The sequence below is a fragment of the Mesoplodon densirostris genome, chromosome 13 (assembly GCF_025265405.1).
Source record: "Mesoplodon densirostris isolate mMesDen1 chromosome 13, mMesDen1 primary haplotype, whole genome shotgun sequence".
NCBI lineage: Eukaryota > Metazoa > Chordata > Mammalia > Artiodactyla > Ziphiidae > Mesoplodon > Mesoplodon densirostris.
In genome coordinates, this window is record NC_082673.1 from 84,652,859 (window position 1) to 84,666,171 (window position 13,313).

A 13,313-nucleotide genomic window follows, 5' to 3' on the forward strand; every position below is an offset into this window, starting at 1 on the left:
ATAGCGGCTGGGCTGTCCTGGGTATGGAGGAGGGCGTGGCCTTCGCAGACTTTCAAGGGCAGTCCTTTAAGCACAGCTGCTGATAGTCCACGTGGTGCCTTTGCACACACTGGAAAGAGGTGCCCGGCCCCGCCCCGCCCCACCCCTGCACAGCTGCAGCTCCAAGCTTGGCAAGTAGAACCCAGGATGGACTGCAATTTCTCACTCTCTCAGCTGTGCTCCCTTGTGCTGTGAACAAACTGTTCAACCATACACAGCCGCCCTGACTTTGAAAACCATTAAAGCCTTGTTCAGACCCAAAGCACAATGATGCCAGTGGAGGCTCTGGCCTCTTCATATCTGTTTACACAGCGAGGTCAGGGCCTCCTGTCTGAATGAACCCATCCCTCCAAACGTTTGCTGTCTTGGCTCAGGTTTGGAGCTGCTACTCGGTGAAATTTACGACACCATTTTTGCTGGCCTGGACCTTGCTTCCACCTTCGCTGAGACCACCCTGTACCGAATACTGCGGAGACGGTTCCTAGCGGTGCAGCTAGTCATCTCGGGCAGATTCCGATGTAAGTACTAAGCCCATGGCAGATGTGTGTGTTTCTGCTAGGAGAAAACCACTTGGCTTTCAAGTCGCTGCAGTCTCTGTGATTGTCCCAGCAAAGTGGGTGCGGGGATTGAAACAATCGTACCAGCGTCCAGAACGCGTGCTGTAAACACACCAACTGTCCTTTCCTTTACCACTCGGATCTCTTGTAGGCCCCACAAAATGTGAAGTGGAGCGGTTTACAGCCACCAGCTTCGGTCACCCCTGCACTCCGAGCTGCCGCCCAGATGGGGAGTACCAGGCGGTACAGTGCCAGAGGGATGGGCCGTGCTGGTGTGTGGACGCCCAGGGACGGGAGATCCAGGGGACGCGGCGTCAAGGGGAGCCTCCATCCTGTGGTGGGTGTCCTCTCCAGGCCTCCTCTCTTGTTCTTGTCAGGTCATGTGACTTTAAGTGTCTCTCCAGACGGACCTCTTCATAACCCATTAATTCCAATGCCTCCTGAGGGTGCCCCCACGGGCCCTTCAGGCTCAACATGATGCAAACCCGTTTATCATCATTAATTTCCAGCACATTTCTCATCCTGCGTCAGGCATGGTTGCTTCCTCAGGGAGCTCAGAGAATAGTAGAAGAATTAAGTGTACACGTGCCATGAGAGAAGTGTGTGTTGATAGCTGAAGGAGCACAGAGCAGAACCGGGTCAATCCTATCTCTCAGCATGTATGGCAAGGAAACATCCAGGAAGGCTTCATGGAAGAGGTGACACTTGATGAGCATCTTCTAAAATAAAGATGTTTCCTGAAGGAGGAAAATAAAGAGAGTCGTTCTCTCTACAAAGAGCAGGAGAAACAAAATTATAAGGACATAAATACGAAAGGGTCCCGACTTATGATGGTTTGACTTACAATTTTTGACTTTGCAATGGTGCAAAAATGATACACTTTCAGTAGAAACAGTGCTTTGAATCTCGATCATTTCCCGGCCTAGAGATATGCGGTATGAAACTTTCTCGTGATGCTGGGCAGCGGCAGCGAGCTGCAGCTCCCCCCATCAGCCACTCGATTGTAACCCATACACTTATGACCATTCTGTACCCAGACAGCTATGCTGTCTTTCCCTTTCAGTACAGTATCCAATAAATTACATGAGGGAATTCCCTGACTGTCTAGTGGTTAGGACTCGGCACTTTCACTGCTGGGGCCCACGTTCAAATCCTGGTCGGGAAACCAAGATCCTGCAAGCGTTGCGGTGAAGCCAAAAAAAAAAAAATAATACTTACATGAGATATTCAGCACTTTATTATAAAATGGGCTTCGTGTTAAGATGATTTTACCCAACTGTATGCTAATGTAAGTGTTCTGAGTACATTTAAGGTAGGCAAAGCTAAGCTACAATGTTGGGTATTCAAAGCGTTTTCGACTTCATGATATTTTCAGCTTACGATGGGTTTATCAGGATGTCACCCCACCACAGTTGAGGAAGATCTGTAATAGGTGTTGGTGAGCTAATGAACAGTGAATCTGTGAGAAGGATAGAGAAAAAACATGTTGGAGTATGTTTGGGGTGGGGAACTCTGAAAGGCAGGGGTAGTAAGGTCTTTCATAGCAAAGCAAAGGCTTGGGGGCTTCATCCTAGAGGGTCAGAGGAGCTGTTGAGGGTTTTTAAGCTGGAGAGTGCCATGTGGGGTTTGTGTGTAGGAAAGACAGCCCAGGCATTTTGGAGGACAGATTGTACAGGAGCACCAAGCTGCAGGTAGTGGGGCATTTGAAGGTCATTGCAGTGTCTTGAAGAGAGATAAGGGGCCTATGTTACTTTCCTGGGGTGGCTGTAACAGATGACCACAAACTGAGTGGCTTAGAACAACAGAAATATATTCTTGCACAGTTCTAAAGGCTGGAAGTCTAAAATCAAGCTGTGAGCAGGGCCATGGTCTCTCGCAAGGCTTCAGGGGAGAATCCTTCCTTGCCGCTTCCTGATTTGTGTTAGTCGCCAACAATCTTTGTGTTTTTAGATAGAAACGTAATTGTTTTATTTTATTTTTTTTTAATTTTTATTGGAGTATAGTTGATTTACAATGCTGTGTTAGTTTCAGGTGTACAGCAAAGTGAACCAGTTATACATATACATATATCCACTCTTTCTTAGATTCTTTTCCCATATAGGCCATTACAGACTATTGAGTAGAGTTCCCTGTGCTATACAGTAGGTCCTTATTAGTTATCTAGTTTATATATAGTAGTGTATATATGTCGATCCCAATCTCCCAATTTATCCCTCCCCACCCTTACCCCCTGGTAACCATAAGTTTGTTTTCTACATCTGTGACTCTATTTCTGTTTTGTAGGTAAGTTCATTTATACCCTTGTTTTACATTCCACGTATAAGCAATATCATATTATATTTGTCTTTCTCTGTCTGACTTACTTCACTCAGTATGATCATCTCTAGGTCCATCCATGTTGCTGCAAATGGCATTGTTTCATTCTTTTTTACGCTAACAATCTTTGGTGTTCCTTGGCTCATGACTGCATAACTCCACACTCTGCCTCTGTTGCCACATGGCTGTCTCCCTGTGTGTCTGCCTCTGTATCTCATCTCCTCTTCTTGTAACAACACTAGTTGTATAGGATTAAGAGCCCACTATATCCTATAATTAAGAGCACTCTAGAGTAGTAGAGCCTACTCCAGTAGGACCCCATCTTAACTCATTACATCTACAATGACCCTGTTTCGAAAGAAGATCACATCTGAGGTTCCAGGAAGGACATGAGTTCTGGGGAGACTATTCAGCCCAGGACGGGAAGCAATACTGAAGTAGAAGTAACGGGCTGTGGAAGAGGGTGTGGACTTGAGACACGTCACCAGGCATCCCAGTAAGACTCCGTTCCAGGGACTTCTCTGGCGGTCCACTGGTTAGGACTTTGCCTTCCAATGCACGGGGTGTGGGTTCGATCCCTGGTCGGGGAGATGAGATCCCACATGCCTCGTGGCCAAAAAACCAAAAACCAAAACATAAAACAGAAGCAATATTGTAACAAATTCAATAAAGACGTTAAAAATGGTCCACATCAAAAAAAGAAAATCTTAAAAAAAAAAAAAGACTCTGTTCCACCTTGCAGGAAGACCCTGAAAGGTGTTAGCAGTGGAGGGGGAGGAATCCAGGAGCACTTGCAGGCTTCCAATTTAGGTGAACTGGATGGCCTGGGCAAGATCTGAAACAGTGAAGGAGGAGTACAGCCTTTTTAGAGGCTCAAAATAGACATGTGTTAATGTTCTTTCAATACTTCCTGGTAAACCATTTGATTTCTCCAACTTAACATTTTGAGCTCTTGGCACAGTATTGGGTACCATCCTGTCTGCTAAGTGTGAGGATGTAGGAAAATGAACATTCTGAAGCTGTGCCTTGAAGGTAGTTTTACAATTACACTTTGGTTCTATTAAAACCCAGAGAATATTGTGCCCTCCAATTTCCAGGTGAAAATGAAGAACTGCGGTCTTCCAAATTAAAACCAAAAGAACTTACAAATGCATGGATCATATTTTTTTTTTTTTTACTTTTTCTCTCTGGTGTATCAGTCCTATTTCCATGGAAACAAATGCCACATGGAACGAATATCTGAATTTTCTTTTGTTGTTTTTTTTTTTGCCTTGGTAACTCTACGTAACAAATGAATGGACAGGATATGCTCTTAATTTGGAAAGAGAGTAAGCCGAACCGTGAACTTGATTTCTTCCATACCTTGCTGTAATATCCATTAGAGGAAGCTGTGGCCTCGTGGACGGATGTGTTATGTGTTCAGATGTTGCCAGTCTTTCTCAGTCTCTCTGATCGCAAGTTCCAGCTCTTTCTCTATTGCCTGGTTACAGAGGAAAATTGGCTGACTCCCTTTTTGGCACCCATGTGAATTGAGAGAAAAGAATTATTTGGAAAAGTTGCGGGTGGGTGGGTTGCAAAGGACTTCTAAGATTTATGGTTTTATGGAGAAAAATGGAGCTTTCTCCCTTCTACCTATGTGACTGAGACAATCGGAGTTTGAAATTAAAATCTTTTCTCTGAATGGGATGACAGTCAACTTAGGATACTCAGATAGAATGACCTGACCACGCATGTATTGAGTTGACTGAGTTAATACTATTTAATTAATAATTTCAAGGAAAGGTCCAGAAGCCTGGGGGAATGTGCTAAGTGTGTTTGCTGAGTGGGCATTATTGTATTATATTGTGGGAAATATCATAATTCCTAAATACTGTATCAATATGTTGAAACATAGGAAAATATTTCTAATTATGGGAAATACCAATAACACTTAAAGTATGGTTCTTCTCCTCAAACAGACTACGAACTAGTTAGCCCAGATGAAATGACCCACAAGGAGGAATTGGAAGCCACACGAAGAGCATATAATGAAGCATTAAAGGCCATTAAGAATTCCAGTAGGAGAATACTGGAAAACAGCATTTCATGAAAAACAAATAGGAATTTGGTAGTACAGTAGTTTCCTAGGGTGGGCCGTAAGAAATGACCACAAACTGGGTGGCTTAAAATAACAGACATTTATTCTCTCACAGTCCCGCAGGCCATAAGTCTGAACTCAAGGTGTCAGCAGGGCTGCGCTCCCTCGGAAGGCTCCAGAGTAGACTCCTTCCTTGCCCCTTCCTAGCTTCTGATGTTTGCTGGCAATCGTTGGCCTTCATTGGCTTATAGCTGCATCACTCTCGCCTCTGCATCCATCCTCATGTGTTTTTCTTCCTCGTGTATCTTCTCTGTAACATGGCATTTTTTAAGGACATCAGTCATTGGATTTAGGGCCCACCCTAATCCAGTATGACCTCATCTGAACGAATGACATCTGCAGAGATGCTCATTCCAAGTGAGATCACATTGTGAGGTTCCAGGTGGACTTGAATATTGGGCGAGGCAGGACACCTGGTGAGGAGACATCATTCATGGTGGTGAATGTGTGGTCAGGGTTCCAGAAAGTGAGCTGGTGTCTCAGCCCGGCCTGAGGGGGAGGTCACCCTCTAATGAAATCTAAGAGAGAAAGTCAAGTCAACTGGAGTCCTTACTCCCCAAGATGGGGGCCACGGGTTCTGCTCAGGGGGAAAGGAAAAAAATGTTAATAAAAAGATACAGAGAAGCAAGAGGTATGAATTCGGTCCCTGACTGACTTCTTTCATCTCACTACCAGAAAGATATGAGGCCTGTGTCAGGGCTACTGGTGACAGTAAAACCATTTCTCTGTTTGCATCTCTGTTTGCATTTCTCCTGCAGCTGAAGACCAGTCCTGTCCCTCCGAGAGGCGGCGGGCCTTTTCCAGACTCCGCTTTGGGCCCTCGGGCTACTTCAGCCGGCACGACTTGTTCTTGGCTCCCGAGGAAGGACCGGGCTCTCAGAGAGTCACCAGATTTGCCTCATCCTGCCCCTCCTTGATCAAGGAGCTCTTTGTGGATTCTGGGATTCTCCACCCAATGATACAAGGGCAGGATACACGGTTTGCTGCCCTAAAAAGTCTCCTCAAAGAAGCCATCAGAGGGATTCTTCCCTCCCAAGAGCTGGCCCGTCTCGCCCTGCAGTTCACCACCAACCCAAAGCGACTCCAGCAAAACCTCTTTGGAGGGAGATTTTTGGAGAATGTCATCCAGTTTAACTTGTCTGGAGCCCTGGGCCCAAGAGGTACGTTTAATTTCAGTCGCTTTTTCCAGCAACTTGGTCTCCCAGGCTTCCCAAATGGATGGGCACTAGCAGATCCAGCCAAGCCCTTCTCCGTGGGACTGGATTCAAATCCTGCCAGGGAAGCCCCTGAAGCCTTGAAGACGGGCGCTGCTATGAATAAGACAGTTGTGGGCAGCTTTGGCTTTGAAATCAACTTACAAGAGAATCAAAATGCCATGAAATTCCTTTCTTCCCTCCTGGAGCTTCCAGAATTCCTTCTCTTCTTGCAGCATGCTATTTCTGTGCCAGAGGACAAAGCAAAGGATTTAGGTGATGTGATGGAAATGGTGCTTAGCTCCCAGGGCTGTGGGCAGACACCTGGCAGCCTTTTTGTCCCATCATGTACTGCAGAAGGGAGCTACAAGGAGGTCCAGTGCTTTGCTGGAGAGTGCTGGTGCGTGGATGCCCAGGGCCAAGAACTTGCTGGCTCCAGGGTCAGAGGTGGAAAACCGAAGTGCCCCACAGAGTGTGAAAAGCAAAGGATGCGCGTGCAAAGCCTCTTGGGTAGCCAGCCTGCAGGGTCCAGCCTGTTTGTCCCTTCTTGTACCAGTGAGGGGCACTTCCTCCCTGTCCAGTGCTTCAACTCAGAGTGTTACTGTGTGGACGCTGAGGGTCAGCCTATTCCCGGAACTCAAAGTGAACTTGGAGACCCCAAGCAATGTAAGTCTGTTGCGTATTCAATCTGCAGACTCTGATTCTCCCCTGGGCTCCTGACACAGTGCCTTACAGTCATAGCTAAAGCCCCAATTTCTGTTATGGCAAAATATGCTGGCTGTTTTTTTTTTAACTTTTAATTTTCTATTGGAGTATAGTTGATTAACAATGTTGTGTTAGTTTCAGGTGTACAGAAAAGTGATTCAGTTATACATATACATGTATCTATTCTTTTTCAAATTCTTTTCCCATTTAGGTTGTTAGATCATATTGGAAAGAATTCCCTGGGCTATACAGTAGGTCCTTGTTGTTTATCCATTTTAAATATTATGCTGGCTGATTTAAAAATTGTCCAGAAAGGTCTTGATACTGTTTACCATTCTAAGGAGTGAATAGGGAGCTTTATTTGGCCTTAAGGAACTGCCACGTACGTGTCTGCCGTGCTGACAACAGCTGGTCTCAACCGTGTTGATTTAGTGATGGAGATGTTCTCTGTCTGGATGATATTTACAAATTTAAGGTTGATGGCATCTCTATGGTTGTATAAGGTGTTAGATGGAGTTTGGACAGTTAAGGTCTTCCATCTCGGTCTTCGGGGCTTATTAAACTTCTTAACCTGACATACCTGTGCTTTGTTCCTCCCCAGGCCCCACACCCTGTCAGTTACAGGCTGAGCACGCCTTCCTTGGGACGGTGCGGACCCTGGTCTCTAATCCCAGCATGCCGCCTACCCTCTCCAGCATCTATATCCCGCAGTGCAGTGCCAGCGGGCAGTGGAGACACGTGCAATGTGACGGGCCCCCCGAGCAGGCCTTTGAGTGGTATGAACAGTGGCGAGCTCAGAACAGTGGTGGCCAGGAGCTGACCCCTGCAGAGCTGCTAATGAAGATCAGGAGCTACAGAGAAGTGGCTTCCAGAAGCTTCCGTCTCTTTATTCAAAGTCTGTATGAGGCTGGCCAACAAGACATCTTCCCAGTGCTGGCAAGATACTCTTCAGTCCAAGATGTCCCGCTGGCAGTGTTGGAAGGGAACCTGACCCAGCCCGGAGGAAACATCCTTCTGGAGCCCTACCTCTTCTGGCAGATCCTAAATGGCCAGCTCAGCCGATACCCAGGGCCCTACTCAGACTTCAGCACTCCACTGGCCCACTTCGACCTCCGGAGCTGCTGGTGTGTGGATGAGGCTGGTCAAAAGCTGGAAGGAACCCAGACCGAGCCCAGCAAGGTCCCAGCATGTGAGTTAAACTACAAAGACCTGAATTTGTGGTTTTTAAAAACAGGTGTCTGGTGGGAGTGTATTGTCAAAGCTGGAATGGAGTTTAGAGAAGGCCAGGTACATCCCTTCAACGTATGGTTGAGAAAACTGAATGTATTGGTCAGCTCAGGAGGCTATAACAGAGTAGCAGACTGAAGGGCTTAACCAACAGACATTTGTTTCTCACAGTTCTGGAGGGTGGAAAGTCAAGGTGCCGGCAGACTCGGTTCCTGGTGAGAGCCGTCTTCCTGGCTTGCAGAAGGCCACCTTCTCACTGTGTATTCACATGGCAGAGAGAGAGAAAGAGCTTTGGTCTCTTCATTTTTTAAGACACTAATCCCATCATGAGGGCCCCACCTTCATGACCTCACCGAAACCAAATCACCTCCCAGAGGTCCCACCTCCAAATACCATCCCACTGGGGATTAGGGCTTTAGCACATCCCCTTGGGGAGGACCCAAACATTCAGTCCATAACACCGAGGCTCACAGAAGGGAGGTGATTTCCCTACGTAGTCAGGCATCGGCAAAGTTAATGTAATTCATTTTTAAGTTTTCATATAATTGATTATCTAAATCAATGCCTCAAATTTTAACTGGATGTCTTCTGTGTGCAAAGCATTTTCTTAGCCCAGTGAAGGCTATAAAGTGAATATGACCTGGCTCTTGCTCCGTATGACGAATGCTTTAGTAATCTGTCATAAGTTAGGTGCATCGTTTGGTTAACCAGCTCATATTGTGATGGTTTTGTTACTTATAAGGACACTGCTAGGTGCTCTGGACCTCAGGAAGAGCTTCTGTCTTCAAAGTGCCTTTATTTATCAATACTTGAGGGGGGTTAATTCAAGGGCTAATGGAAGAGCTGCTGAAGGAGGTCTGTGAGTTCAGCTTTGGGGCAGAAGACTTCAACAAAGCTATGGTGTATGATATAAACAGAATGAAGCTGACTCTGTGTCTTAAACTAAAATGGCTTACCACCAAATAGCCATGCCATCAGTTTGAAAGAGCAACCAGACAGATTCAACACTGGTATTACCAAAGCAGAATCTCACTAACTAGCAGTTGCTAATTTTACAGGTAATATTATAGCTGTTTAAGTCCAATAAAATATCTCAATTCATCCTTTGCAATGTTTAACATTGTCCAGACCTTTCTGGCTATTGTTAAAATTAATCAGACTATTTTTTTAATTTTAATTTTTTTATTTAAAAAGTTAAAAAATTTATACAGTTTTTAAAAGTTACAGCCCATTTACAGTTACTACAGAATATTGGCTATATTCCCCATGTTGTACAATTCATCCTTGAGCCTATTTTATACTCAATAGTTTGCACTTCCCACTCTCCCATCCCTATATTGCCCCTCCACTCTCACTGGTAACCACTAGTTTGTTCAGTTTGTTCTCTGTATCTGTGATTCTGCTTCTTTTTTTTGTTATATTCACTAGCTTGTTTTATTTTTTAGATTCTACATATAAGTGATATCATACAGTATTTGTCTTTCTCAGTCTGACTTATTTCAGTTAGCATAATGCCCTCCACGTCCATCCATGTTGCTGCAAATGGCAAAACTTTATTCTTTTTTATGGCTGAGTAGTATTCCATTGTGTGTGTGTGTATGTGTGTGTGTGTGTATATACACCACATCTTCTTTATCCATTCATCTGTTTACAGACACTTAGGTGTCTTCTTTATCCATTCATCTGTTTATGGACACTTAGGTGGCTTCCATATCTTGGCAATTGTAAATAATGCTGCTATGAATACTGGAGTGCATGTATTTTTTTGAATTAGTGTCACTATTTTGACATTAGCCAAAGTTTAGACTTTAGCAGAAGTGGGTTTTGGGTGATAGGAATATGTGATGAGAACGGTAATTCCCTGGGTATCTTGAACAGCCTGGAGACCCACCACTAGGATTCTCCTTTAACATGTCAAGTCCTAGCAATGGGCTGACCTTCAAAGTCAACACACAGATGTCAGCATGACTGTTATATAAGAAGTCTCATTTATTTTTTGAGATTCTCTGGACCAATGGCCAGATCTCCTACACGGGGACATTCCTGTAATTTTAGATGATTTAAGACTGAATTTGGTCCTCTTTGGATCTAATTTTTGGGACCTGAGTTGCTGATACCCAAAGCACCTAGTAAATTCAGCAGCTAGTCTTATTCACTTTGAGACCTTATTCACCAAAGCGTTGGAGCTGGCCTTAGAATATACCATCTCTTTCATGGAGTAACGTGAGGTTGTGTAGAGTAGACCACCCAGGTGTATAGAATAATCCACTGGGAAGAAAGTATTAGAACTTCCATTTATATTTAGTATTTTATCTCTTCCTTTTAAATTTCTGTTTTTGGTTTTGCCATTAATTGTTGACAGCTGAAGCAGCTGAGAAAACTGTACCCAGCACATTATTTTACTGGTACATACATATGCTTTATAAATAAAGAAATGCACATGTTTTGGGGGTGCATGTTCAAACTCTTTCGTTGATGGGGGTGTATTCTCAGAAGGGCTTGGTGGCCATTGGTTCAGGGCCCTGATGCTCAAAGTGGACTCGGGCAGCATCAGCACCACTTTGGGAACTTGCTAGACATTCAGAATCTCGGACCCCACCACCTGCTTAATCAAAATCTGCAAGATCCCCAGGTGGATCTAATGCTCCCTAAAGCTTGAGAAGGATGGAACTGGAAGACAGAGCTCTAGGCATCTTGAATCCAGGTTCTGTTACCTCCTACTCTGTGAGCTAGAGAAAGGGCGTCGGTCTTAGTCTTAGTTTCATCTGTAAAATCTGGGTTATGACAGATAACTACTTCAGAAGTGTTGGTGTGAGAATTATAGCAGAGAATAGATGGAAAGTGCCAGGTCCAGTACATAGAAAGTCCTCAACTAACTGGATTAGTACAACTGACAGTAAGTAAGGAGGTGACCAGTAACTTCCTACACACATGCAGGGAGGATGGCTCCTGCCTTTAGGGGTGTGATGTCAGGTCCTGTCCATATTGCCATCTCTGGCCTGTTTGCAGTTTGCTTTCTTCACTTCATATGCATTATGGACCACCCACTGTGTGCACTGTGCTGTGTGATGGGGAAACAATCATGAGAAAGTCATGGTGTCTGTCCTCCAGGGGCTCAGAGCCTAGTGTGGGAAACTGACTTGTCATTGGGTAATAAACTGAAATGATAGAACAGAAGTGTGAACACAGAAGACACGATGGAGGATGCCCAGAGAATGGGGCTACTCACCGAATGGGGAGTTGGGGAAAGATTTGCATGGCGTCAGCTTCTGGATCATGAGGGATGTTTGCCCAACCCTTCCTGACGGAGGAAATAGATGTGCCGAGTCAGGGAGACTGTGAAAGGGTCTGCTTTGTTGGGGATGGGTGGAGAAAGGTGGTAGGAAGGGGGGCAGGGTACTTAGGAGGGAATGATAGAAGGAGAGACTAAAGGTAAATTGGGGCCAGATTTTCAAAGGTCTTAAGTGTCCAGTTATGGAATCTTCATTCTATTCTGAAAGACATGAGCAGTAAGCATAGATTTTTGAATGTGAACTTTTGCTTCAGTGATTCCAAATCCGTGGGATTGAGAGAATAGATTTTTTGATCAAGAACATCCACAGAAATCAATGTCTTCAAATCCCAGATGTCAAGAGTTTCTGGTAATCCTGTGCTCTCAAAAGAATCTACTGAACACATTCACTGTTGAATTCAGTGTGATTGATTGAAATAAATATGGCTGGGTGGCTTTTTATAGTAGTAACAATTTCAAGGACAACATGTACCAGACATGTGCCAATCACTTCAGCTGCCACACTCATAGAATAATTACAAAAACCCTATGGGATAGATTCCCTGATTATCCCCATTTCACAGATCACAAGACTGAAGCTCAGAAAAGTTAAGCACATTATTACACCGCTGATAAGTGATCTTGCTGACATTTGAACCCAGAGGTCTCTGAGAGTCATGCTCTTTCCTTTTCATAAGAATAACTCTTTACTAAATTACAGTGACTCCTTTCAACTTTTGATATCCATCCATCCACCCACTCATCCACCCACCCATCCATTCACCCATCCATCCACTCATCCATCCATTTATCCATTCCCCCATTTATCCATCCGTCCCCCCATCTATGGTCTATACATCCATCCATCCATCCATCCATCCATCCACTCATCCATCCATCCATCCATTCCCGCATTTATCCATCTATTATCCATCAATCCATCCATCTGTCCATCCTTCCATTTGAGGCAGCTGGTCAACATCACTGGTTCTAGAGTCATACTGACTAGATTGGAATTCTGAAGCAACTATTTGCCAGCTAGGAGCTTGTTTAAAGTTATATAACTTCACCATGACTCAGTTTGTCATCTGTAACACACAAATAATAATAACATCATATTGGGCTGTTTAATAAATTAAATTAAATTGTTTGTGTAAATGTTCATAGTACAATGCCTGGCATGAAATAAACATTAACTACTACTAATCTTCTTACAAAATAGATACTACATAAATGTTGAGTGAATGCAATTGTGGAGACAAAACAGAAAGGACATTTCAGGTTGTGGAAAGAGTTGAGGTGAAGGAAACAGCTGAGGCAGAAATATGTGTGTGAGTGTGTGTGTGTGTGTGAGTGTGTGTGTGTGTGAGTGTGTGTGTGTGTCTACATGCTCACATACTTCAAAGGGGTCAAAGGGAGCAACACGAGGTGGATGAATCCATCTGTGATGTCTTTACTCCCCTAGGTCCTGGCTCTTGTGAGGAAGTGAAGCTTCGTGTCCTGCAGTTCATTAAGGAAGCAGAAGAGATCGTCATGGATTCCAACAGTTCTCGGTTCCCTCTGGGAGAGAGTTTCCTAGCGGCCAAAGGAATCCAGCTGACGGATGAGGAGCTGGCCCTTCCTCGCCTCTCCCCACCCCGGGAGACTTTCTTGGAGAAGTTTCTGAGCGGGAGTGATTATGCCATTCGATTGGCAGCTCTGTCCAGTGAGTGCCCCATGCTTCTGGTTTCTTGTTCATTCTTTGGGGGAAGCAAGAGCTTGAATTAGTTCCTCTTCAGTCATCTTCAGGACTGCGGTTTCCCTGGGCCCATGGATTCTGGAAAAGACAAAGGCTTTTTGTGAGCCCAGCCAAAGCTGGAATTTTGCAC

At 44.7% G+C, this 13,313-nt stretch overlaps 1 protein-coding gene across 1 annotated transcript in view; it reads left to right on the plus strand.

The window, feature by feature from the left end:
- The window catches only part of TG (thyroglobulin), a 239,070-nt gene that overhangs the window by 10,442 nt on the left and 215,315 nt on the right, over positions 1–13,313 (plus strand). Inside the window, exons 7-11 of the mRNA XM_060115916.1 lie at positions 414–557; positions 748–933; positions 5,808–6,908; positions 7,549–8,136; positions 12,911–13,150. Of these exons, the coding sequence (XP_059971899.1) occupies positions 414–557; positions 748–933; positions 5,808–6,908; positions 7,549–8,136; positions 12,911–13,150 (2,259 nt within the window). The remainder of the gene's footprint in view (positions 1–413; positions 558–747; positions 934–5,807; positions 6,909–7,548; positions 8,137–12,910; positions 13,151–13,313) is intronic.